General features: G+C 37.3%; 1 protein-coding gene across 3 annotated transcripts in view; it reads left to right on the top strand.

The window, feature by feature from the left end:
- The window catches only part of VRK1 (VRK serine/threonine kinase 1), a 37,795-nt gene continuing 10,986 nt past the window's right edge, over window positions 1-26,809 (top strand). Inside the window, exons 1-13 of one of the 3 annotated variants that reach the window (XR_007907569.1) lie at window positions 1-244; window positions 7,419-7,580; window positions 9,047-9,102; window positions 13,384-13,453; window positions 13,844-13,931; window positions 15,348-15,456; window positions 15,596-15,688; window positions 16,697-16,829; window positions 18,101-18,221; window positions 19,111-19,169; window positions 20,005-20,183; window positions 25,082-25,175; window positions 26,305-26,421. Coding sequence is in view for 2 of the 3 variants with exons in the window: in XM_051806443.1 (XP_051662403.1) it covers window positions 16-244; window positions 7,419-7,580; window positions 9,047-9,102; window positions 13,384-13,453; window positions 13,844-13,931; window positions 15,348-15,456; window positions 15,596-15,688; window positions 16,697-16,829; window positions 18,101-18,221; window positions 19,111-19,169; window positions 20,005-20,183; window positions 25,082-25,175 (1,393 nt within the window). In the remaining variant the exon portion in view is untranslated. The remainder of the gene's footprint in view (window positions 245-7,418; window positions 7,581-9,046; window positions 9,103-13,383; window positions 13,454-13,843; window positions 13,932-15,347; window positions 15,457-15,595; window positions 15,689-16,696; window positions 16,830-18,100; window positions 18,222-19,110; window positions 19,170-20,004; window positions 20,184-25,081; window positions 25,176-26,304; window positions 26,422-26,809) is intronic. The other 2 variants (XM_051806443.1, XM_051806444.1) reach the window with 2 other exon arrangements.

Raw genomic sequence — 26,809 nt, 5'->3', positions numbered from 1 at the left:
TCTCTTCCGGCGGCCATGGAAGGGGCCGTTTCGGACTACACTTCCCAGCAGGTATCGCGTCCAGGGCGGGGCGAGGGCTGGCGGCCGCCCGGGGCGGACCAATGGTGGCGGTCGATGCTGGGAGGTGGCGGTGGGCCGGGCGGGCCGGCGGGACCGCGGGCAATGCGGGAATTTCTGAGCGGGAGCGGCCCCGGGCTCGGCGCGCGGGAGATACTTGGGACCGGCGGCTGCTTCTGCGGTGTAGGTTGTTTTTTTTTTTTTTTTTTTTTTTTAAGAGGCGAGTTTTAGGGCGCTATTTCGTTTCCCCTTTGCCTTGCCGAGCGTCCCCCGCCCTGCTGGCGGGTCTTCCCGCGTCCCTGGCTGAGGAGGCCGGTGGTGCCGCCGGGGCCGCGCCCTGTTCCTCCTCCTCGTCTGCCTCCTGGGGTAGGGAAGGCGCCTTCCTTTCCCTCCCCAGCCCGTGGCGCCGGAGGATCTCCGTGGGCCGGCAGGGAGGGAGAGAAGGGGGGCAGGTGGGGCAGAGCTCCCTCGGTTTCACCCTTAGGGTCTCCTGCCCCCCCTTCCCCTGCCCGGGTTATGGGCTCTAAACCTGCCTGCGGTCGCACCGGTCTAAGTTGCTTTCCTTCCTGTTTGTTTGTTTTTTTAGCCCTAAGGCGAGGTGGGGAAGGCTGAGCACGAGGTGTGCTCAGTGATTCTTGAAGGTTCGTCACCTTCAGAATCATCCCGGTGAGGCATCACCTTGGCTGGGAGGCGTTCCTGAGTTGTGCTTTGAACATAAATTGTTTATTTATTTTTTTAAATGCAGGCCTACAAATAACAAAAATCTGCGATTTTAGGATCAGGACAGGCCTGTTGTGTAAGAATTGGGCTAAACTGGTTTCTGTCTGTTGGTGGTCGTGGTTTCTCTTCGGTTCCTATTTTCTGGCCATTTGCCTTCCTTGTTTAAGATTGAAGCAGTCACAGGCAGGGTGAACCCCGTTGTTCTCTTTGTTTCTCGATTTGTGCTCAAGAACTAATAAAATAAAAATAAAAGCTTTTGTTAATTCATAGGGAATCCATGGGCCCTTTTTATCTCTAACAAAAATACTAAAGCTGTTTTGAAGCTTCCTGTAACTATTACTGTGTCAAAAGGTATGTGCCTTCCTCTGTAGGAATAAGATGTCCACTTAATTCTTGAGGATAATCCCTAAGTGAGGTAAGATTCCTAATGAATTTCAGAGCTATTGATCTTTATACAGTGGGCCAAATGATCAAAAAGCCTTTAAGTGTCTCACTCACATGTATTAGGTATTTGCAGTTGGTTTGGTGGTGAGGTGATTTGAAGTGACAGATGAGTTGATACCTTACAAGGCTCAGTGGTTTTTATTGCAATAACTGAGTAATGTTCAGGATTTTGAGAACAACCTTAAATAGTGTTCAGAAGAAGGCAATTTAAAACTAGTATCACAGTAATTCCTCTTGTAAATTACTATTTCCTACCTCTGAACAAGCTGCATTCTAGAATTCTAAGCCATCTTGGTTTGTTTAGAAAAAGAAAGGAAAAAAGGTGTTTATTTGGTCCAGTGTGCTGCTGTTGTGATGAAATGCTTCTCAGTAATAGTGGTCCACCAGTTGCATTTATTCATTTTGTCTAAAGAGACATTTTTTTTTATTTCTTGGGCATAGAACCCTAATGCCTCTTCTTCCCTAAGTGCCATTAATTGTCAGATGTCTTAATCATAAGGAAATTAGATTATAGAGGTTTTCAAAGGAGAAACACAGTGGTAGACCAGTCACAGAATGCCTGATTTATGCAAGAAAGTCTTTTTTCACTGTCTACCTCACTCGGTGTGACAAGCCACTGACACTTCAGTTATTGTTTTGTGTGGTCCCTCCTGTGAAACAGTTCTACAGTATTCAGAAGCCTTAAACTGTTGTGTTCTTTCTTTCCCACTCCTTGAGCAAACATTTGGTTTTGTTTTCTCCTTGTCTTAATTTATTTTTTTTTTTCGAAGCAGACTTAAATTTCTTGCTGTAACTGATGAACAGTGTTAATGACAGATAGATTTCAAGGCCTTGCTGTGGGACTACCTACTCTTGAAGAGGAGCACAAGTCCCCAGCATGCCTTCTCTGGGCTGAGAATGAAAATAGGTTCTACTAAGATAAACAACTGTAAAAATGACAATTTCCAGAGAATAAAAGAGGAGGAGGAAGAAACCAGTCTGACTTGACACACAGCAGAAACACTTATTTCAAAATAAATTTGTTTTACATTCATTTCAGAGATTTATTGATAATGGATGCCAGCAAGAATTGAGAAGTGGCTATTCATATTTATTCAAAGAGTTCAAGTATCTCTCAAGTAGCAGCCATTGCAGACAGCATTTGTAAAGATAACACCACTGATATGCAGACAATTTTGTATCAATAGTGCTATCTCAAGTACAGTGTATTCTGTTTCTTCCAAGATGTTTTATTAGGGAGAAGAATAAGAACCTTTGTAGTAGTAAGAGGCTTTTGGAGAGAGTTTACACAAATAGACTTCTGTTATTCACACTTCTTAGTAGCAAAATCTTTGTTTTGAGCACATTGTAGCCACATAAAATGCTGCTGTTTACAATCACATACCTTGAAAATTGTTCTTGTCGGGCACCTTAGCTAAGTAGGGGCAGGTCTGATACTTGAATGATAGCACAGTACTTGACATCCATGGCACTGTTTCCAAGGACTTTACCATGATTGCAGGCACTAATGAATCAAGCTTCACAATACCTGTGGGATAGAAGATATTTCTGTTTATTGATGGGAAGAAGTAATTGAGATGTGGAAAAGTTTAAGATGTTTTTTTCTTTTCTTGGAGGAGTGGCGGTGGTGAATTTTTAAAGGTGATTTTAGGGAGAAGTAGATAACTTTATTCCAGTTGTGCAATCTGTGGTAGGCAGCTCTGTGTAATGTTTGTTGGTTCATAAGTTTCCTGACAAACCCCCCATGTTTGCTGTATTGTGAGTTGAAAAGCACATAGAATGATAGAATTTGCATTAAAATGTCATTATCTTTTTTTTGTGATTTTTATATTTTTTTTCCTAGCTCTGTATTTTCACATAGCAAATTTTTGCAGTTTCCAGGTGTCTTTGGTTTCAAGCAGTAGAGGATACATGAATGCATTTATCCAAAGAAATGTGAAAGCATGTGCAGCCATTGCTAAAATGTTTCCTTGGATAACAGCTTTTTTTGCAAAAGAGTCCTCAGTATTGTGCATGCTGCCCATTGCAAGCGATCACTGTTTGGCACCTATGGCCTACTGATAGCTTGACCAACTTGTAAGTAGGCACAGTGCCATCCTAACAGATGGATGTGAATATAGACAGCCAAGAAACCATGTCTGTGTATCTAGTGTATTTGTTAAGGGCAGGGTTCCCAGCTGGGGACGTTCAAACTTATGTCCATTTTGAATTTTTGCATTTATGGATAAAGGGAAGTTGCCATTAATGAATTTTTTAAAAAAATAAATATCTTCGGGCATACAATTATTGACCATGTTGAACAAAATAAGGGAAGAGGGAAGTACCAGCTCTTCCTTTGATACCCTTGAGGAGCTATTTTAAGTAAACTTAATTCCCCTTTAAGTGAGGCTGCTATCAAGAATCTCGCTGTGACTGTCAGAGATGTGAAGCATATCAGTAGGTTTGTTTCAGGGGCCTGCCAGCCTTATTGTAAAAGAGGCCATGAAATCTTCTTTTGTGGGCAGCAATCTGTCCAGCATTCAAGCACCTAAGTGCACCTGTCCAAGTCTAGACAGAATTATTTGTAGTAACTCAGAGGTCAAGGGGTGCAGTCCTTCAAGCCCTCTTCATGTCTCTTATATTGACGAGATATTGGCAATAAATTGCCTCTTAGCTTGAGGACAGTATGCTCATTTTGGATACGTTTTGGTATCCTTTAGATGACAGTGAGTGTGATCTTGTCCACATGTGAGTCATTAGGCAACACTACTGATTTTTGCACTTTTTCTCCTTGTCTGAGTCAGCCTTGGGGCTCCAGACTTCTGGTTTATTATTCCGTTACCATTTCTAATGATTCCAGTCCTTTATTTTAATCCATTTCCTGATGTGGGTGTCCTGAGAAGCTGGTTAAAGGTCTGCAGTGATCTTTTTGGCCTGCTTTTATAAGTGATATCAACGTGTAGCATTTCTGCCACTCTGTTCCTTCTTGCACTTTGACACCATGGTTTTCTCATTGGTATGGTCTTATCTGAGCTGGTTGGAATTGCACTTTGTGCTTGAAAGTCTCATTTTTCTCTGTAGAAAATCTGGAGAAAGGATCTTCCTCTAAGACAGTAAAGTATGTATCAGCTTGAAGATAAAAAAAAAGATGAAGGAATGTACAGAGGAGTTTCTTGAAGATTGTGGATAAAGCTGTGGGGTAAAGTTAGTCTTAAAATGTAAGTGTAAAATGTGTCTTGATTGTGGGGAAGAATGTTACTGTGCAGAAGTGGAAATATGGAAGGTAATGCAGAATTTAAACATCTTATTTTGTGATAATGAGGAAGCTTGTGCAATGTAGGTACTGATAAATACCAGTCTCTTCCTGTGATGTGAGTTATTTAATTTTGTTTTGTTGAAGTTACTCTTTAACCAGAGTAGGTATTCAGATGTGGTTCTATGACACAAAGATACTTCCCAGATTAATAAGGACTCTGAAAAAACAGAACTTCAGCATAGAATGATGCACCTTTTCTGAATTTGTTTCTGTATTGAATGACTGGTGTCTGCAGACTGCTTTCTGCCGGAGTCCACTACTGTCTGACCAGATTCTTTTAGATCTTCCATGTATGAAGGATGCAATATTTAATATCAAATTTACTTATTTGAAGATAGTTGGTGCAATACGGGATTTCCGATTTAGGAGACTAATACAGAATATACTAAAAACAATACAATTTTAAGTTACACTTGACAAATTACAGCAATGGCAATACACAGTTCAGTCATAATACTGATGTGATTCTCAATACTGATCTCTATAATATGTTCACTCTCATGATTCCGATGTCCCCAGCCGGACATTCCAGGGAAGGAATATGTGGATTGCAACCAGCTCAAGCCCATTGTTCTCTTCGAAGTTCTTTTGCTAGTTATTTAGTTTTTGCATGCTTATATTGGACCGAGCCTCCTATTTACTCCCCCCACACTGGCCAGGCTAACTCTGGGAGACATTTACACCTCCATTTGATCCACTTAACAATTTTAAGCTCCACTCAACTGTTTTCCTAAAACAAAGACCACCCATCAGCCCCCTTTGTGTTGAGCTCAAGTGCATTATTGCCAGAGCTCCTTGGGCATATCACCATTTTCCATCTCCACGTAGTATTTTATCCACTGTTGGGCTTTATTCTGTCACACTTCACCCTTAGGGTTTTGGTCAATCACAGTTGCAGACTTGAGTATTAGGGGACGGAATAACATTTCCAGGAAACTTGGCAGTTATTCTTGCATTTAATAAGTAGAGAAATGTTTATGGGCTGCCCTCTTCAGATGTTAGTTGGATAACAGACATTATTTGAGGAAGAAAATTTCCTGAAGATACTACCCAGTCAGAAGAGTCTTGTAGGAGGGGGAGTGCTTTTGGAACAGCTGTTATAGTTATGCAGTTTTCTTTTTGGGAAATTAAAATAAGTCCTAAAGGGACATTAGAACTGAAAGAGGAAAACTGATGTTAAATAACTGATATTAAGGTTATTGTATTGAGGAGATAGACTAATAGGAAATAGGTATTTTGCTATCCAAAAACTTCCTCAGTTGTGTATTAATATTCCTTTCTGCTTCCAGCAAAATCATAAAATCCCACCAGTCAGAATGGTATCTTTTAGAAAATAACTGTGACTCTACATGACTTTTATCTGCATAAGGTAGAGGGAAAGATCACTTCTTTATAAAACAATTCATGTAAAGACACCCAGCGCACTCTTTGCCATGTCATGGCTACATATTCAGTAAGTTCTTTTACTGCAGCAAAATCTAACTGCTAAAAACTCACAACATTTATTTGCTCAAAATAAGGCCTTCTGCTCAGAAGGACTTTGGGGTGATGGTGGATGAAAAGCTGGACATGAGCAGTCAAGTAGCTCAGAAAGCCAGTTGTATCCTGTGCTGTATCTAAAGCAGCACGGCCTGCAGGTCCAGGGAGGGAATTCTGCCCTTCTGCTCTGTTTTGGTGAGACCCCACCTGGAGTGCTGCATCCAGGTCTAGGGTCCCCAGCACAGGAAGGACATGCACCTATTGGAGCGAGTCCAGAGGACACCCACAAAGATGATTAGAGGGATTGAGTACTTCTATTAGGATAGGCTGAGAGAGTTGGGATTATTAAGCCTAGGAAAGAGAAGGCTCTGGGAAGACCTTGTTGCAGCCTTTTAGTACTTGAAGGGGGCCTATAAGAAGATGGGAACAAACTTTTTAGCAGGGCCTGTTGTGACACGACAAGGGGTAATGGTTTTCAACTGAAAAAGGGTAGTTTTAGATTTGATAGGAGAGAGAAATTTTTGCAATGAGGCTGGTGAAACAGTGGAACAGCTTGCCCAGAGGGGTGGTGGACGCATGAAAACATTCAAGTTCGGATTGGATAGGGCTCTGAACAACTTGATCTGGTTGAAGATGTCCCTGCTCACTGCAGAAGGACTAGATGACATTTAAAAGTTTCCCTGCAATTCAAACTGTTCCAAGATTCTATGATTCTGTTCTGCAGAAAGATGCATGTTCCAGTAGGCTGTTAGGTTATTTCTGGAAATACTGCTTGTCTGACACCTGAGGTTGGGGGAAGGCAACAGTTATACTTTTATTCTTAAGATCTCAAAATAGGTAGTTATGTACTAGTTTTTTGATGACCCACTCGATGCTGCAGACTTTGATTCTTGTTGCTTGCAGTTATATAGGAGAAAAAAATAATTAACTGTTTGGATAGCTTTTTAAAATTTTTTTTGGTGTATTTTTTACAGCTAAGAGGAATTCCTTATATTATTACTGAAGACTTGGAATTTTTCAATATGCAAGTTTAACTCCAGGAAAACTGAGATTTATTTCATTAGTTTACTTTTTTTCCAAGTTTTTGCCACCTGTGATTGGTTGTGATTGATTGAATATGCTAGATTCTGATATTTTTTTAGCATGTATTACAAAAGGTCTTCTAATAGGTTTCTCTTGTGAAGATTTTCGCTGTCAAATTTTTTTGTGATGCCTGGAAAAATGTGGGTTTTTTTCACTTAGAATTCATGCCAATGAAACTGCTTACTGCATTTCTTTTAAGGTATCTTTGTAGTAACACATTATAACTTAAACAACCCATACTTTTTCATGCTTCTAACAGATTTCTACATAAAACAAAATAGGATCAGCATGTAACCTGTGGGGTTTTTTTAATTTTTCCTTCCCTTCTCTCTCTCTACAGGGAAAATGCCAAATAATAAGAAGACTGCTGGAAAAAGAGTCCCTGCAAAAAGGAAACTTGCTGAAGTGTTTGCTCCGGGGGAGGTTCTAGCAGATATATCAAGAAAAGAATGGAAATTAGGTGACCTTATAGGGCAGGGAGGCTTTGGACGCCTATACCTTGGTAAGTGTAGTTATCTTTGATAATGCTTTAAAATGGAGAGTGAGATGTTTATCCTTATTCAAAACAATGAAACCTTGACTCTAAATTAGAAATACAAAGTGTCTTCACGTGATCTTTGCTAGAACCTTAGCTTGGATCATGGCATTGGAAGAAGATGACAGGACTAAACAAAAAGTGATTTTAAACACTAGTTGTATGATTTTCCAGTGGTAGTTCCTTCTTTTTTTAAACCAAAATCTTTATTACTTTTTAGCCATGGAAAAGGTAGTTCAGTATTTATTTAAATTTGATTTTTGGTCTGGCTGAAATATTGGATTTTTGCATGAGTGTCCTGATCAGCCAGTATTTGGGCTGGTTTTGACTTCGGGGTTGCTTTGATTTTTTTCATTGCCTTGTGAACTTCTGACAGGTCGTATACTTTTTTTTAATGTAACTAATGTTCAAAACAAATCAAAATTTTGGACTTAATGATTTAAACCGTCAGTACAATTCTTGTTTTGTGATGCTGTTACTGAATACAAGGGAAATTTCTTAAAGTGAATAGTGTTCCCTACTTAGTATCTCTTGAACAGATGCACAGATAAGAGAGGTCTTGAGACTATCTACTTGATTGCCCCAGTCATTTTCCAAACATTTTTGAACAGATGAAAGTTAATGTGATTGCTATAATATGGTCTTCCTCATCTTGGTGAAAAAGTTGCACTGAATTCATACCGAGTTGGAAAACAACAACAAAAAATCTGTCCTGCTTTTAAAATGAACAGACTGCAGCATAAGTGGGTTAAGAAGAAAAACGGGACCAGTGTGTGGCTTCTTGCCAGAGAAGCTTTCAATTACTTACTCAGCCTTGCTCAATGAGCTACTAAATTTACTGGAGTTCCAACTCATTCAAATTGTGTAGTTCTTCATGTTACAAATGCCTGCTTTGTGGAAGCCAAAGCGTGCTCTCTGCTTCCCCATCATTTGCACAAGGCTGTGACCCTGACTGTTCTTGTACTTTGTGCTTGCCTAACTCGATGTCCTTCATACCTGTATCTTCTGTCACAAATATCAACAGCTTATTACCAACAGAAAGTCATTTCTGGATACGTGACATGGCAACTCAGTAGAGAGAATTTATTTTTCATCTTTATGTCCACAGATGTGTTATGTTTATCAGAGTCCCAGAAAACAAAAGAAATAATATTGACTAGGGAAAAGTTACTGGATAGTAAAAAATAATTCCTTTATTTAGTAAACTGCCTATTCTCCTCAAGCAGAAGGTAGAATGCAAGACCATACCCATATACAGTAGCCTTGTCATATAGAGTAGTTCTTTTACCAATGCTATGGTACTGGTCTGTAAGTAAGGTTCATATCAGTACTTAATTACTTTGTCATGTGTTTGTCCATTCTGCATAGCAAATAAGTGTGTGCTTTGTGACAGTTTGCTCTCCTCCTACTAATAAAAGCTTCTTTTTTAACAGCTGATGTTAATTCTTCAAAGTCGGTTGACAGTGATGCCCCTTATGTTGCAAAAGTGGTAAGAGAGCATTTGAATCTTCACAACCTGAAAATATTTGTTCTAGAATAGCATGTGTAATTTAAAACATCTTCTGAAAATAATGCAATTGCTGTTTAAAATAAAAGTGTGGTGATAAAGAGGAATGCAGGTGAGAATTGGGACTCCTATGTATGAGGAACATCATAGTGGAACATCAGTGTAGTTGAGAAAGATTCATTAAATGGATCATATTCTGTTTCATTTGCTTCCTATAAACAGCCCAGATATCACCAAAGGAATGAAATCTGTCTAGCTTTTGGAGAATTTCTGTGATTCAACAGTGAGTCTGTGTGAACTGTTGCTCACCACTGGATGTTGGTAAACTGACAGATGGCTTGGGAATAGAAAAAGCAAAACCTTGATTCCCAAGGTCTCCACAGATACAAAGTCCTGTAAATGTTTTATCATAAACCACATACCTGTTCTAATTTCTATTGAATTAAAATAGCATTGACACATAATTTTTTTAACCTTATGATTAGAGAAAAAAAAAAATTGTTGATAGCTCATTTTTATCCCTCTGTAGCAAATCAGCGGATTCTTTTTATAGCTTGAAATTTTCTTATGTTTTTAGTCTTAAAAAAAGAGTTATTTCATTTGGTTTAACTATTTCTCTTCCTAAGGTAAAAAGTATTTTTCTTATATTTTTCCAGAGTATTTGGTATAGATCCTACTATCATATATGATTCCTGGTAAAGTCTTATTAAAAAAACCAGGGAATATGGGAATAGCCATAGTAGATCCAGACCCTTGATTATCTTGGTGGTGCTTCTGTTCCTGTGACAAAAACAAATACCAGAAACCTGTACAAGACAACTTCACAGTGTAAAATATTAGTTTTTCAGCACAGTTCAGAACTGCACTGTTCTAACATTTTATTTATTAAACTATATGATGATACTGAAATGCTTTGCTGCAGTAGCTGGCCACATTTTAAATACGTTAATACTTTTAACATTTGTTCCTGAAACTAAAAGATCAGGTTAAATTAGAATAAAATACATTTTAGTTAATATGTGCCTTTAATCTTGATATTTACCTCTGCTGACTAAAGGGAAATTCTAGAGTACTGGTTTTGATACTGTTCAGACACCCCAAGGTGCAGTTTGTGATGACCCTGTTTCCGAAATGTTGTCCCTTGCTGAAGAAAGCACCATGCTTACCACGCAAATGTCAGACTGCCACACTTTGAACATCAGCCTGCTGCTGCTGCCTTAGGTGTTGTGGGCAGGAATTCTGTACAGACCAGGAACCCCAGGCTGCAGCTGGCAGCTTCAGTATGTTCAGCCTGTGCTGTTGAGGGCGGGGGTGTCCATCATGCAGGAACTGTGGCCTGTTTCAGAGGCAGATGACAGACAGTGAGACCATCAGCAGTGGCTTGCCTGTAAGAGGCAGTGGCTTCTAATTGCTGGCTCCTGCTGAGTTTGGACTGATCAGGAAGCAGAGTGCCATTTAACCTTGATGGAAGAATCTGGTTTCACTTGCTTGGAAAATCATCAGATATGCATTAATTTATGCTGTGAGTAATTGCTATTCCCTTCTTTCCCTGAGTTTGAAACCTGTCCATCTGCTTCTCTTCTCCACTTTAGGCTCTGAATATAGGAGTTGCCCCAACTTTTGGGTTGCCTTTATGCTAGATTCACTTTGCCACAGCATTTTGTAAATACTTCTGTTGCTAATATCCCAGATGGCTACTCACTTCTAATTTATCTTTTATAATTTTGTCTTTATGGCAATAAAGAGTAGGCCCAGTCTTTGTGCTAGCCTCACAAATGACCCATAACATATTATGTCTCTACAGTCTAGTATAACACAACTACAGATAAGAGCCCATTTTCTGATGCCTGGGTGGTTGCTAGTTGATCCATCAGCTAAGCAAAGTGGTTAACAGCTTTGAACAATTATTAGTGTTTAACAAAATATGTGCTTCTATAGTAATGTTCTTCAAATTAAGCTATTAAAGCAGGATGGAAATTGGCTTAGTCTTTGACATATCCTCATAGTATTGATGTCTCAACAGTATGAAATGAATCACAGCTTTTATTAAAAAAAGAAATGCTTTTTAACATGTGGACCTTTCAGATGTCATTGTTCAGGAGTGGATGCAGAGTTTAATTACACTTCATTAAATTTCTGACTGAAAAAGATCAGAATTCTTAAAGTACTACTTGAAATTTGTTGGGTGTCGACATGTACTCCATAATTGCTTTCATTACAATATCTCTTTGAATAAGGCATTAATTTCAGTTGTGTAAGTCATATGTTTAGAATGATCCTGGGCATAAAGCTGTAGAAGTTTGGGAACTAGTGTAGCAAATAATGGACATAATTGTGTGAGCTTTTTTAGCATAGCTTATGCATTTATTTGTCTGTATGTAGAATTAATGGTATTGTGGGAAAACACCTTCGCAGTCAACCTGAAGAACTATTTTGTGGTTAAATCATTTATCCATTCCCTCAAGTATGAAAAGGTAGCAGATTTTCAGCATTTGCTCTGACTAGAGAAAGATATATCTCTTTTTCAGCACTGCGACATAATTTTTTGTGGCATAATTTATTTATAGATAAATATTGTAAAAATTTTTAACACCTACAGTTTTTCACTCTATTTTAGTGACAAAATAACATTCATGCCTGTGTAATCTGAATAAAAATTATATATAAGATAATTTGTATTCTAATTAAAATAGAGTATTAATGGATTATGCTACACAGAAACAAGTGAATGGGTCAAATAACATCTGCTTGAGATAACTGCAGTGTAGGAATTTAGCTATTTATCGCTTCTGGTCTACTTATGTAATCTCTGTATTGCTATTTTGTTGTCCATTGTGTATAAATAAAAATCTGTATGTGTGTTGATCAGTTAGTCAAGCTGGTTTTGGTTTTGTTATTTTTTCTTGTTTCTGGCTGAAGTCTGACTGTTGGTTCCACAAAGAGGGGGCCAGAAAACTGTTGTCTCGGCTCCATTGTTTATCAAGGTAGTGCTGCTGGAGACAGTGAGGTGGAGATGGGTGGTAGGTTTGTAATCGAGGGTCCAGGCCTGGGAGTGGTGCCCAGGCTGATCTCTGCTCTCATTCTGACCTGTCTGCCTGACTCTGCCCTGCTCCCAGACATCAGTGTGTGCTGCAGCCCATAGTCATTGGCGTGTTTGATCTCTTTACATTGCTACCTTAATGTCAGACAGCAGTAAACCTCTATTAACTGAGTGGTATAGTCTGCCCCTTAGCAATTTTCTGGATCATTGCATCTGCATTTAAAAGTTAGAAGTTAAAATTAAAACTGTTTAAAATTGACGTGTATCTTAGAACTTCTCTTAATATTGTGTGATTGTATTATTTCTGGGTTTCTTTGCCAGTAACTGCTTATGTGTTGTTATTTCTTAAGTGTAGGATGTTCCAAAACAGGTATTTTCACTGAGATAGAATGAATGTGAACATATGTGAGTAACTAGACTAAAATATATTGCTTAAGCTCATCTCAAAATCAATTACTCAAAAATTACAAGAGTTGAAATCACTGTTTTTTTCTGTACCAAGTTCTGGAAATGTAGTGTCAAAGTACTTGCCCATTTGCTATTTTTGCACTTTGGTGTTCTCATACAAATTTCTCCCTTGAACTTTACTTGTTACATGGTTCCCATAGATTTGTCCCTTGAAAATGGAACTGAAATACCTTATGTTCTGTTAAATGCAAGATAGGCTCTGAAGACAAAATAAGTATAGTTCTTATAATTTAGTTTAAGACAAATTTTGAAATCCTCTGTAATTTTTATCTCTGTCATCTAACATGTGAAAGGAACAAAACACCTTATGTTCAGCAAGAATTTAACTTTTGTTAATATTTTTTTCATCAAGTCATTACAGGTGTTATTTTAAGATCACTGATGGCTACTGCAATTGATGCAATCCAGCTTTAATCTGGAAAATCTGAGATAATGAGTGTTGTTTAATGTTCTCTGGTAAACTTTGCCAATTATTGGTAATATTTCTATACATTTCAGTCAATTTGTTATTCTTTAGTCTTTCATTATGAGACAGTATTCTTTGATACCCTTACTGTTAAGCAATTTATAATAAAAATAACTTTTTAGAGCTAAACTTCTTTTATAAAAAGGAGATTCAGTTGAGTTTATCAGCACTGGGTAGAGCATTTGAGGAAGAATATGTTTTTATAGAGTGAATGTTATGTTTTGTAAGCTTTTAATAATTATTAGACACTAACACAGCAGTTTTTAACCAATTTTAAATTGTCTTAAAGGAACCCAGCGAGAATGGACCTCTTTTTACTGAGTTAAGGTTCTACATGCGAGCTGCTAAGCCAGATGAAAGTAAGCAGTCTATTAAAATGTTTTTAATGAACTACAAGCATTTAGGAAAATAGAACCCATAGGAGTAAGGTCAAACTTTAAGGGAATCTCTTTAGGTAATTTTCAAAATTATTTTTAAATTATTGACATCTAATTCAGACATAAAGTAAATTAGAGATTTTTGCTAAGAAGTTCTATATAGTTCTGTTGATGGAAATAGAAACTTGAGTTACATCTCTGTCCCTACAATGAATAAATATGTTGTTAGCTTTCCAGTATACTTTGCGTACATGTTTCCATGAAAGAAGCAGCTCACAGGTATGCAGAAACTGTAAGCAATGTGACTACTCCCTTTTTATGTAGGTCTACTGATGCAAATTCATGAACTTTTTACTTTATTTGTGTTTTCAGTTCGGAAGTGGACTAAGTCCCATAAACTGAAATATTTAGGTGTACCAAGATATTGGGGTTCTGGCTTGCATGCAAAAAATGGAAACAGGTGAATATATCTTTTGTTGGCATATATTGGAATTTATTTCATTCACAACCACTATCCCTTTTAACCTAATTTACTTTGTAAGGTGTATTTCCCATGTACCTTCCTGTTCTCTTTTGCTACAAAGTTTCATGTTCATGGCAGGGTGCGTTTAAGGATTATATGAATAGATACATTTTATCTGTATTCTGTTTTTTACTCCTATTTATGTCTATTATATTCTTTCTAATTTAGTTTTCATTTGTCACAAGCGTTGTTGTACTACAGTGATGCTTTATATGTATATGTGGTCTAGAAGCTTTTTATATTTTAATTAAAACAAAGTCAACTTCTAATGTGCAAGTCCTTGAATAATATGACTACCTTTAAAGTTTTTCTTGTGTGCACTTAAAGTATTTTCACTCACAAATATTAAGGACTTAGTGCTCCCTCAAATCTATTTTATTTTCTCTAGGGATAGGTTTGGTTTTGGTTTTTTTTTTTTTCTTAATCTGTGAGCTAGAATAATTGCTAGTTTCATGTTAAATTTATTTTAACTCTAGGGATAGTTTTTAGTATTGTTCCCTGTCATGAAGGGTTTTTGTTACTTGGTTTTTAATGTTAATGCCTGTTTATGTAATAGCACTTGTTTCCTAGTGGGTTTTCTCTAAACATCTGTGCTGCAAAGGAGTTTTAGTACTTCTCTGGCAGTTTAGAGTAGGTCAGGCTTCTCTGTATGGATCACTGCATAGGGCAGTCAGTATGTATGCCTTAGTATATCAGAAATATCAGTGTTTCAGTATGTCCTCAACTGTAAAACTAATTAATGTAAAACCAACATTAATTTTGAGAGGCAAAAGTGAATACAGCAATTTTTTGTTTTTATCCCGCAAATAAATGTGCCTTTGCATTCAGTGTTTAATGCATGAATTTCTTTAATATAGCCACTATGAATTGTTACAGTTCTTACACCAGTTTGGCTATGGCAGTGAATGTCAGAACACCATTGGCAGCTGCAGGTCTTTATGGTTAATAGTAGGTTAAAAAGTTTGCAATAGATTTCAGTAAACGAACATTTTAAGTAACCATGTTGAATCACTTAAGTAATTTATAAAGTAAGGAATGTATTTTTGTAAGTAATTGATGCTTGGTTTTGCCTATAGTGAGTTACAATAGGATGTTTTCTTCTGTGAGTACTTGTTACTGTGTTGCATAACTAGAATAAAGAGCAGTTCTCTTGATGGACAAGCTTTTGACTAGCTGATGTAAAAAAAGGTAAGAATTGATGTTCAGCATTAAAAAAATAGTCAAGTATTTCCCACAATTACTTTTGAGAGAATCAGTAATTTGTACAGTTAACACACAGATAAAATACTTTGCTAAGTGCTATTCAGTAACTTTGCTGTTTGGTCTTTTTTTTTTTTCTGCCCTTGAATTTAGTTATCGATTTATGATAATAGACCGATTTGGCAGAGATCTTCAGAAGATGTATGAAGAGAATCCAAAGCAATTTTCCCGTAAAACTGTACTACAATTAGGCCTGAGAATAGTAAGTTTAAGAAATACATTATGTTTTCACAGTCTGTCTTCCCTGTGCAAGTCTCAGTTCAGTCCCACTTTTGTGCTGAGTCCAGGTCCTCTGCTGGGCAGACCTGGGTACTGCATTTACATGACTTTTGTTTTGTTAGCTCGATATTCTGGAATACATCCATGAGCATGAATATGTGCATGGAGACATCAAGGCCGCAAACCTCCTTCTGAGTTACAAGAACCCTAATCAGGTATTTCTGATGCATTTTATTCCTCATGTTTTAAACCTTCTATTTGACAACACATGCGAGTGCTTTGAACCTGTGAAATCTAGCAGAAGCTCATTTATAAGAATGTATATGGTAACATTATTTCTGCTTGACATTTATATCTAGTTAATATTCTATGATTTTTTTAATGCTTTTTGCTGGACAGTTATCAATTGACTATTTGGCCTAAATAATATTCTAGAGAAATTCTTGAGATTAAAAAAAAATTGACTCACAAATAGGTATTTGCAGGTGGAAGCCTAAAATTATATAGCACACTGGTAAATTATGTTTGCCTGTCTGCATTGTTACCTCATTCCTTTGTTCAAGAAATCCATCAGATAAGTGTTCTGTTACTTGGAAAAATTGGTCTTTAAAGTGTTGTTCCACTTGATTTATGGAAGTCTTTCATTTTTCTGCATTTTTAACTCTCTTTACAATTCAAACAATGCATATTAGAGTTTCAGAATTATGTATGTGTTCTTGCACAAATGTTTTAGCTTGTGAAAGATGTAAAATAATTTCAGTTCTCTTAAAGTAACTGTGGTGTTAGTGAGTAGTAGTAGTGTGTAGTATTGTTCAAAGGAGACAGCTGACTTTATAGAGGGTAGCACGGTAAGTGCATTTACAACTTTATGGACATTTTTTCCTTTTTTGCTTGTTTTTTTTTTTTAATTTAATTTTACTGGTAATAACTGACAATTTTACTGGTAATAACTGACTATTTTACTTTACTTGGCTTTTGCATCAACAAGAAATGACTTCCACATCAGACTGCTATATGAAAAATAATAAAACCTATCTGGCATATTGTTTTCAAATCATAGATAGTAAGATTAATACAGCACTGAGAATCATTTAAAGTTGAACAATCACCATTTTTACTATTTTTAAAGAAGTTATGAGAACGATTGGGAGTTGCATTTATTATTTGCATATTTTTTGTATTTATGGTTCTTTAACCTCGGAATTCTTTGTGGAAATTACTAGGTGTACTTGGTGGATTATGGACTTGCCTACCGATACTGCCCCGAAGGAGTTCACAAAGTGTATAAAGAAGATCCAAAAAGGTGTCATGATGGAACTATTGAATATACCAGTATCGATGCACATAAGGGTGCGGGTAAGGATGTAAAAACTCTTCTCAGCGATAAGCATTTGTATATCCTTTTTTTATAAATACAAAAGACTTTTAAAAACTCAATGCAGCAAATAAACAAACCAGGTTTCTGAATCTATAAAAATGTTTTTGTTATTTTTCTTTTGTTCTCTATGGATTATGCTGGCCTTTTTTTTTCCAATTCACTAAGTTTTACTTACTGTATTTTTAATGTAACTTTCTTAACTAGAGTTTCTTAATTTATAAAGATGTTTAACATATTGCTTTTTACTAAGTAGAAATGGAATAGTGCTTGTGAGATCTTGATAAAAAATAGGGCCTGTTTTCAGGAGAAAAATAGTTTCTGTTATCATTGTGGAAATATTATTGTTTTTAAGTCAATAGTTAGAATTTTTTTAACAAAACTTCACTTAATTAATTATACCTGTTGTCACTGAACATCAAAAGGTAAGAAGTGAGAAAATGTTGAACATGGAAAGTACAGGTCTATGTCTGATTAAACGTTTAGGATTTATAGTGAACACTAATTTCATTTTCTTAATTCTTAAATTTTGCTTTATTAGCATAAAGGTGTATTCTGCAAAAATGAAAGTTGTTGAAAATGATTATTTACTTTAGGATGAACTGTTGCATCTATGCTTAAAACTGAACATGAGCAAAGATGACTTGATTTGCCTAGTTATACTTCTAGTGTAGTCTGTGGTCAATGTACATGTGGTACATGTGGTTGTTTTGGGGTTTTTTTACTTGTTTATTTTTGGGTGTGTTTTTTCTTGTGAAGACTTAGAGATCTGATCTCTTACTGTCCTCTGTTCAGTTTTCAGGCCACATAAAATAATTCAGCATTGTAGAATATTTTTTCAGGAGGTGGGGTTTCAGCACTATTACATTTTTATAGAAGAAGGGAAGCAAAAACTGTTTTGAACAGAAAGTCAATCACTTTGCTAACTTGTTCTATTTTTTTCCACAATTTGACTACTTAAAAAGCTTCCCAAATTGGGATAAGTGCAGCATGTCATGTTTTTGAATAGAAGAAAGAGATTGATAAAGGGCTTGAAAATGAAGTTATCCTTCCAGATGTAGGAATAATATTTTTTCCTTTCTTAGCTTTTATGCTAAAATAAAGAAATAAGTAACAGATACAGAAATGTTACATTTTTAACATTGACTTTCTATTGTCTTAGCATATTTACAAATTTTTAGTGTTGTTAAACTGTGTGTGCTTTATTAGCTGATGTAATGGTTGGTTTTTTTATGTGTGGATGTGTATTTAGCACCATCGAGACGTGGTGATCTGGAGATCTTGGGTTACTGCATGATTCATTGGCTTAGTGGCCATCTACCGTGGGAAGATAATTTGAGAGATCCAAATTCTGTCAGAGACTCAAAAATCAGGTGAGAAAACTACTTGTTTTCTTTCACTTTTGAAAATGAAAATGTCTTACTCTAGAAATGCTTTGTACTTTAAGTATGTTCCCGTTTGGTGAGTAGGCTATTTTGTGTACCCTCCAATTTCCCTTCATCATGTCTCATGTATCCTTGACTTGTAATTACACTTCACTTGTACTGTTCTGCTGTCTTCTTTTGCATGTGTGAGATGCTTATTTTTCCACCACAGTATTGTCACTTTAAAATACTGCCATCAAAAATCACTCATAGCAGAATGCAGGTAACCATTAGTCCTGCTTTACAAGTGTGGAGTATGAGTGCTATAGCGCCATACGCTGAAATCAGTGGCAGAGATGGAAGCTGAAGGGGAATCCTAAATGCCTTTGAGCATCATTCCACCTAGAGCACTAATACTGTGGGATTTTTAAATTATTTTTCATTTTGTCCCCCAGCCTCACTGTTAACATTCCTTCATCTTCCCCTCAGCCCCAAACAACCTTCTCATGTCAGGTATTTAATATGAAGGGAGCTGTCCCAGCACAGCAGTTTCAGTCTCATTAACAAGTATTCATCATCGGGCTTCCTAAGCATTGGTATGTGAGAGTTTAAAATGGACCAATTCTTTTTCTTCAGTCTTCTACTTGCTTACTTTTATAAGAATCAAAAGCTGTTGAACAAAAACTTACTGTATTTCAGGTAGCCCATCTGTCATTTGTCAGGGTCTCAAATGTACTGCACACCTAAAAATGTCCATAATATGTCATACTAAAGATTTGTGTAGTAGTGTTTCCTGTGTCTCACAGTGGCCCAAGCTGGGTACTTAGAAAGTTTATGAGAACAGGGCAAGACTAAAAATTCAATAGAAACAGTAGTTTTGAATAATTTTGTTTTTCAGATGTAGAGAAAATATTTCCATTTTAATGGACAAATGCTTTCCTGAGAAAAATAAACCAGGTAAGAGGAGCTGTTTTTAAATACTTGTTTACTGAAGTTTGTACCTATTTTTCTTCTTCCTTTCAGTCAGGAACAACAGTGGCATGAATTAGAATGTTGCTTAAGAGAAGTTTAGGGTCTTCCTTTTGGGTGTAGTTGTATGAACTGCAGACACTGCGTTGCTTCTGGCTAACGACAGTATTAATCGCAAACATGGAATGTGTAAATTGATTTTTCACAACTGAATTTTAGAGTGAAAATTAAAAAGTAGTGCAAACTTGAAGTATAGATTGTTCCTATTTGGCATTGGTGATTTGCTGAGTACATTAAAAAAAAACAAACCCTAACTGTATTGAAATACACTTTCTTGGTATCCTAATATTTAGTTATTTCCAGCTATTCCTGGTGATCAGAAGAGTTTTCTCTGTCAAGTGTGAATTGCCTGTTTTTAAAATGGTCTAATGTTTCATATATTATTTAATATATGTTTCAGCCTGAACTGATTAAGTTCTGAGATAACATTGAATTTACTTTTCCACATTTTTATATACAGATGTAAGAAATACAATGTAAACAAGCATTCATTCGTGAAGATTGGCCTATTACACTTTTTTATGACTTACTCTTCATTGCAGTGAACAGGTGAAAAACAGTGATGCTGTCATCACTGGTAACGAACCTTGGCATAATTTTTTTCTAAAACATGCTGTAGTAAAGACACAATTATTAGGAGTTTATAAATAAACATTTCAAAAATAGCATAAGTAGTGCATGCATAATTTCTGTCTCTTTTGTTGTAAAAGTGAATGATTAAAATGTTTTCAAATAGAAATTAATGGAGATGCCATTTCTTTAGATGAAATAGCCAAATATATGGAAAAGGTGAAGCTACTGAGCTATGAAGAGAAACCTGTTTATCAGCATTTCCGAGAAATACTTCTGCAAGGTCTCAAAGCCATTGGGCAAAAAGATGATGGAGTACTTGACTTCGACTTGTCAGAGAATGGAGACTTGCAAACAAATCCTGTACAAAAGGTTTTCCTCTAAAAATTCTTGTCAGCTTTTATTGCATTTTGTTGAGCTAAGTAAAAGTTAGAGTGATATTGGAATTAGGTGCCGTGACTTCATCCTGTAGGAAAGAATTAAATAATGAAATGTTTAAGTCCTAGTCACACACATTATTTCTCTAACTCAACTTCACTAATTGATATTAAAACTTAATGCAGAATGAAATTTGTAGGTGTACTTTCATAATAGATAGTACTTTGGACAACAACATTTGTATATCTAAATAAAATGACATTTGAATAGATGAACATTTGGCTAATTTACTTATTTCTTTAAATTGGTAAAACTCCAGATGGATCAAAGTACATGTAAGGTAAAATTGGTCTAGTATTTGTTTCATATTAGTTTCCTTTCTGTGACTAGTTCAAAGCTTAGTTTTAAGTATGCAATTTTATGCCAGGTATTTGGTTTTGGAATTCACATATTGAATTTACCATGATCTGTTATTTTTGAGTCTTAACTATGTTCGTAGGCCATGGGTATTTTATTCTTTGTATTTAAGAAGCCTTAAACTCTGGATTTGAATTCCCATTTGAATATGGCATTAGGAAGTTTTTAAGCTTTAGGGAAAGTGTATGTTAAAATGGCTTCTAACAATAATCTGGTCAGATAATGGGACAATAAATATTATCTCGTACTTCAAACTGCATTTATTAGTTCTTTATTTACATTTGTTAATAGCAGGTGGGTAGTTTATTGGTTCCTTTAGCATGAACCAGGGAACTGAGAATACAGGGTAATAGTACAAGAATGTTGCCTGCTTACTGACACAATCAACAGTGTGTTAAAGATGGAGAAAGAGTAGAAAAGAAAAAAAGCTGTAGGATTCTAAAGTCTGAAGATGTATGTCCAGCTTTTCTTACTTCTTTTTGCCCAGTAAATAGTATTTTGGCTAAAATTGTACAGCTGTGGTCTCTATACAAGTATTTTCTACTGAACTGCATGTAAAGGTCTGTCCCAAAGGAGAGTTCATTAGCATAAGTTCTTCTGTTCCCCCTGTGGTTCGACATGGCTTGAGACCTGTATTTTGGGGAAAAAAGATAATCTGTTTTTAATGGTTGGCTGGTTTCTTTGCTGAATAAGTTGGCCTGCTGCAGAGCCAACATCTGTGACCTTTAATGTCCTTGTCCAGCAGAGATGTCTGGTGCACATTTTCAGTGGAATAAAACTTCAAAAATCTTATTTCTTTAGCCAATATCAATCAAGACCATTCCCAAAGGGTGGGATAATACTTTTTCATAGGTTCTTACCTACTGGCATCAAATAGGATCTCGTTTTTACATGTAGCAGCTGATAGCTGGCTTTCTGCCAGCATCCACGAGGGAGGTATTCAAGCCTCTCTCGGCCCCATCGCCTCCAACCGAGGGGTCTTCCGTGGGCTTCGTAACCCCAGACAAGGTCGTATCACCACGTCATATCACGAAGACACAGGGGGGTCTTTGTGACGGTCTGGTATCTCCAGGAGACTCAGCTCCTCGCAGGGCCTCTGTGCCCTGTCTCTCAGGCTGCCACCGTGGCAGCAGTGCAAGGGGGGGAGCCAAGGTCAACTCCCCCCGCATTCCTCTAGCCGTCCCAGTCCAGCTCCAGGACGCTCTGAGCTTCTCAGCTCCTCTCTCTCCGGTACTGCTGTACTCCAAGGCTCCTCTCAAATAGGAGTCCATCTACTCCTCCTTTCTCGGAGGTCTCAAAGGAGTTTTGGGGGGCTGGTACAGTCTTACCCCCAGAACTCTGTCTCTCAGCTGCTGGCTCTCTTTCTCCTCCCTTTTCAGGAGTCTTCTCTCCGGTGCTGCATGTTGTTTCTGCTGCTCCTCCAGTTCAGGTCTTATCTCTGGCTTTCTGCCACCGTTTCTCTGGTCAGTGCCGGCTGCTGCTCTGTGCCCATGGAGAAAACATCTCCCGGCATAACTACAGGCACCTAGCCCAGCTTTATGCTGTTCCAGGTCCCTGCAGCCCCCCAGCCAGGGGCTGGGAGGCCCCAGAGGGCCCAAGGGGCTCAGAGCCCCTTCCTCGTGGCTCACAACATGGCCACCTCTCCTCAACAACCAAACTACAACCCATCTCTTCCGGTGAGCTTGTGATATGTTTACATTTTTGCAGGAGCGCCCATTGGACAGAACTCCAAAACTTCCAGGGGTTTCCACCCCTTGGGATCTACCACTTTCCTTAGCCTCTGGGGAAAACAAGATCCAAACCACTACAAACTGGAACATATGACTCTTCCTTCTATGTAGGGTTTTGTAGGCCTTGTAACAGCAGTGGTATAGGCTAGGATAGAAGAATAGATTGTTTCAGTCCTTTCTAGGCTGAATTTTTCACTTTTCTTCAAGAATGAATGAAAAAAGGGTCTTCAGCAGGATGTCTCCCCTTCCAGAATATATCTTTGGGAACTCATGCTACTCGATTTTCTTCCAGAGGGTATCAGACATTAAGGAGAGTCTAATAGAACAGGAAGACAGTTTGTGCAAGTTGAGAACAGCTAGACACCAAAAAATATGGAGGAAGAAAGAAAGAACTAAATGTTAATTAAAATGATATATATTTTCAGCTGTGATGGGGAGCTCAACCTGATGACTTAGAGTTTTAAAATAAGCTCCAGATTCCAAACTTTGTTAAAATCTGCTTTCCATGAAGATAATTTACCATTAATCAGTAGTGTCTTACTTCCGAGAGAAGGTATCTTCTAGAACATGCTGGATTTCTTTTGATGTACTTAATGTCTACTTTGGAAAAGAAAAATACAGTCTGGCATCTATCTTTGAGAAGATTGTGACCTCTAATACGGAATATCTGTGACATTTTGGCTCTACTGACCTTTTAGTCACGACAAGTCTTAACGCACCCACTCTTCACTTCTTTAGTGCAATCTACCATATTTTCTTAAATCAGTTATATTTGGTGTTCTGAAGTTGTGCTGTTTCATAGCTAGGAGACAATATTTCTAGCTTTTGTGTAAATACATTCTTAGAATGTAGGATTCTCCTGTGCTTTCAGCTTGTATAGATAATTGAACCATGGTGGGCATTATATGTTGCATATAAGGATGGTTGTTCTGCAATCTCAGTATGTTATCTGGGTAAAATACACAGATGTCTGCTTTATTAAAAGTTAGCATTTTATTTTCTATATCATGACTCAAGTTTTCCCAGATGTGAAAGTAAATGAAAAGCAGTCCACCGTTCTGCTCAAGGTTTTTTGTTTTGTTTTTTTTTTCTTCTGTAAATGCATGTTGGTTTGTGTGTGGTATTCCATAATAGTTCTAGCAAAACAAAAAGCTAGCAGTACTGGGAGTTAAAGGAAGTATTTTGAGCTCTTGACTAAATTATTTAGTGCAAGGAGCACATCTTGCTGTTGTTCAGTGCTGAAGAGTTGCTGGGAAATATTGAGAGTAACCTGGAAAAATATAGGTCTTACTGATTTTTGGTTCCTTCTAATGGTTCAGATGTGCAGGTGCTGCTTTTGTCAGATGAATGCTGCCTGATTTCTACTGCTATGTAATTCACCTGCATCAAGATTAAGAAACCACTTTTTATTAAATAAGCTTGGAAACAAGATAAATGTATTTTGCTTTTGTGTAGCATGTATTGAATATCTGTTTTTCTGATGAGCATTTAAAATGTTTCCTAGTACAATTGGGAGGAATGCATTATCTCTCATATAAAAGCAGTGCAGTGCTGAAATAGTCCTCCTTAATTTTGGTCAGAATGAACAAAAGTGTCTGTGTTTATTCCTGCCTAATGCATCACAAATCTGCTGACATGCTAACCTTGGAGTCTTGGCTGGCGGTAATCAGGCCTGTGCACCGGCAGGAAAGATGTACCTAATGCACTCCATCAGTGCAGTTTGCATATGGAAGTTCTCACAGGGGAGCTGCCCTGTGCCAGCTGAGGGTTACCTGCCCACTGCAGTTATTGTATGTAATTATCGAACCAATCTGTTCAGCCCAGCAGGGTTTAGATGGTAATCATGAAGCAACACTTTGGAAAGGAAAGATGTAATGCACTGTCCCCTTCTCTCGTGAGCTGTGTGAAGTTGTAGCCGCTTTTAAAGCTGTATTAGTAAAGCTCTAGTCTTACACAATTAAAAAAAAAAACCTAAAAAAAGAAGAAAAGGTAAACTCTTCTGTATTCATCACTTTTCACCTGTGTCTGATACAGGTCAACTCATCCTTTGCAAAAATCATGGCTTTAAAACAATAATTTTCTATAACCACTTTAAAAATACTTTGCAACAGCAAGATTAATTGTAATACACAGATAATAAGAGTTCTATCCATTTAGAGGTTTTAAGATAATGTATCTTGAATAGAGTTCAGATTTCCCAAGTACCTCTCTTTGGAACAGACTGCACAGTTGCTATTAGGAAAAAAAAATAATAATGTACTGTCAGTGGGTATGAGCTACTTTTAAGCTGTGCAAAGAAATCCTTAAGAAGCCAGATCCAGATAAACTTGAATTTAATGAGGTGTAATTGCTTTTAAAAAAGCAGGCATTATGAACTTAATATAAAATGTTTTTGTGTGTTCTTTTAGATTTTTCAGTTTGCTCCTTTGTAACAGTGATTCAGTGTAAATTAAAAAAAACAGGTTTTGATCATAAAGACTCATGTTTTCATACATTAAAATTTCGACTCCTAAAGTGATCTGCAGATAGGGGAACTGTCCTTTTAAATTGTGTATTGCTTAGTACTAGGATTCTTGTGTTAATATACGAATAAATTTTCTCTATGACTGGAGACATTTTATAATATATGAAGAAATAATGCCTAAAATTAGGGAATATCTTGTGAAGATAAGATATTTTCTACTTGGTATGGTCTTTCCTGCTCTTGAGTTCAATTACTTTTTTTCTTATTTTTTTTTTCTTCAGAAAAGAAGAAAGGCAGCAGCTGCAGCCAGTGAGAGCACTGAGGCAGATATGGAAGATACAGGAAGTCCAAAAAAAAAGAAAGCTACTACTTCTAGTAAGTCAAAAGATTGTTCTGACAGTCACATATACTGGTGTGGCAGGATACCTTGGCTAAGGGCCAGACTCCCACATAGCTACTCACTCCCCTCCTCAGTGGGACAAAGGGAGAAAATAGAATGAGAAAACTCATGAGTTGAAACAAAGATGGGAAAATTTATAACTCTTTACTGTTGTGGGCAAAACAGACTGAACTTGGGGGAAATAAATTTAATATATCACAAATTAAAATAAATTTGGGTAATAACAAAGCCAAACATTAGGAAAACACCTTTCCTTCCCCCAGGCTTAACTTAACTACTTTACTCTAAACTCATCTACCACTCTCCCTGTTCAGTGCAGGGGACATAGAGGGGAAGTGTGCTATGGTCACTACATCGTGTTTTCTCTCTGCTTCTCCTTCCTCCTTACATTTTCTCCCTGCTCCAGTGTGAGCTCTCTCTTTTGGACTGCAGTCCTTCAGGGGAAAAAAAAAGAAAGTGGCCCTGTTTCTTCAGGAAATACCCATTTTCTCCAATGTGGGCTCTCCCATGAGTTGCAGGGGCTCCATCCTGGATCCTTCATGAACTGCAGGCAATATCTGCTCTGGTGTGGTGGAGTACCACCTCCTCCTCTGACTTTGGTGTTCCCTCTGCTGTTTCTCACTGTCTTCCCTGCATAGCTACTCCCTATCTGCCTGTCAAGTGGTTTTTTTACTTTTCTTAAATGTTTTCACAGAGGTACCACAAACAAATTTGGCTCAGTGTTGGCCTACAGTGTGTTTGTTTTGGAGCCAGCTGGAAAGGGCTGTGTCGAACAGAGGACAGCAGCTGGTGTCTTCCCACAGAGACTACCTCTGTAGCCAACCTTAGCTTACCAAAACTCAGCCACATGGCCACAAAATACCCAGTAGAACCATTTACTTGTAGCAGTTCAAGTGCTTTTGATCTTTCATAATTTCTTTCTAGATTAACTCTAATAATGTTGAAATATTTAAACTTTCTGTGTGAGAAAGGATTATGCTCCACTTACATGCTGCCTAAAGCTGGTAGAATTGCTTGGTGATAAAAATTGGTCACTGAACTGTGTTCTTTTGCCATTGTTCATTCTCTGCTCCATTCTCATTTCTGTCATTTCATCTTGTCCAGTTCACTGTTAGAAAATGCTGACTCTTCAGGATTCCTCCTCACAGCGTGTTAAAGCCAAGGGCTACCAGCAGCAGCTTCCAAAAGCAAGCGTGTTTGAAGTTGAGGAAAGGATCAGCTGTAAGGATAGAAAATGCTGAAGCTATTATTTCCACATAATTTGGCATAGTTTCAGTGTTGTCTGGAAAAAGTCATGGACAGACAAAGTAGGATTATTGAAAATCCGAGATCAGAAATCTTTAGTAGATCCGTGTAGGGTAAGCTGTGGTGGGTGTCCAATCAAACAGGTTTCTAGATCTAACTTTCTAATGCCTTCATGTAGATCTGAACTGGTTTCAAGTAATTGCAAAGATATTTTTCCTAAAGAATTTTTGATTCATACTTTCACGTAAAATACCAGATGTTGTCTGTGGTCAAGTAGTCTAAAAATAATAAAGCAGTAGCTGAAATCTACCCTAAAACAAATCTGCTAGTTTAAAAAGGGTTTGGTGAAGGAGTCTGGCAGGAT

This window comes from Manacus candei, unplaced genomic scaffold (assembly GCF_025592945.1).
Source record: "Manacus candei isolate 608988 ecotype Guabito, Panama unplaced genomic scaffold, ASM2559294v1 h1tg000067l, whole genome shotgun sequence".
NCBI lineage: Eukaryota > Metazoa > Chordata > Aves > Passeriformes > Pipridae > Manacus > Manacus candei.
This window is presented reverse-complemented; position numbering and strand designations above follow the sequence as displayed.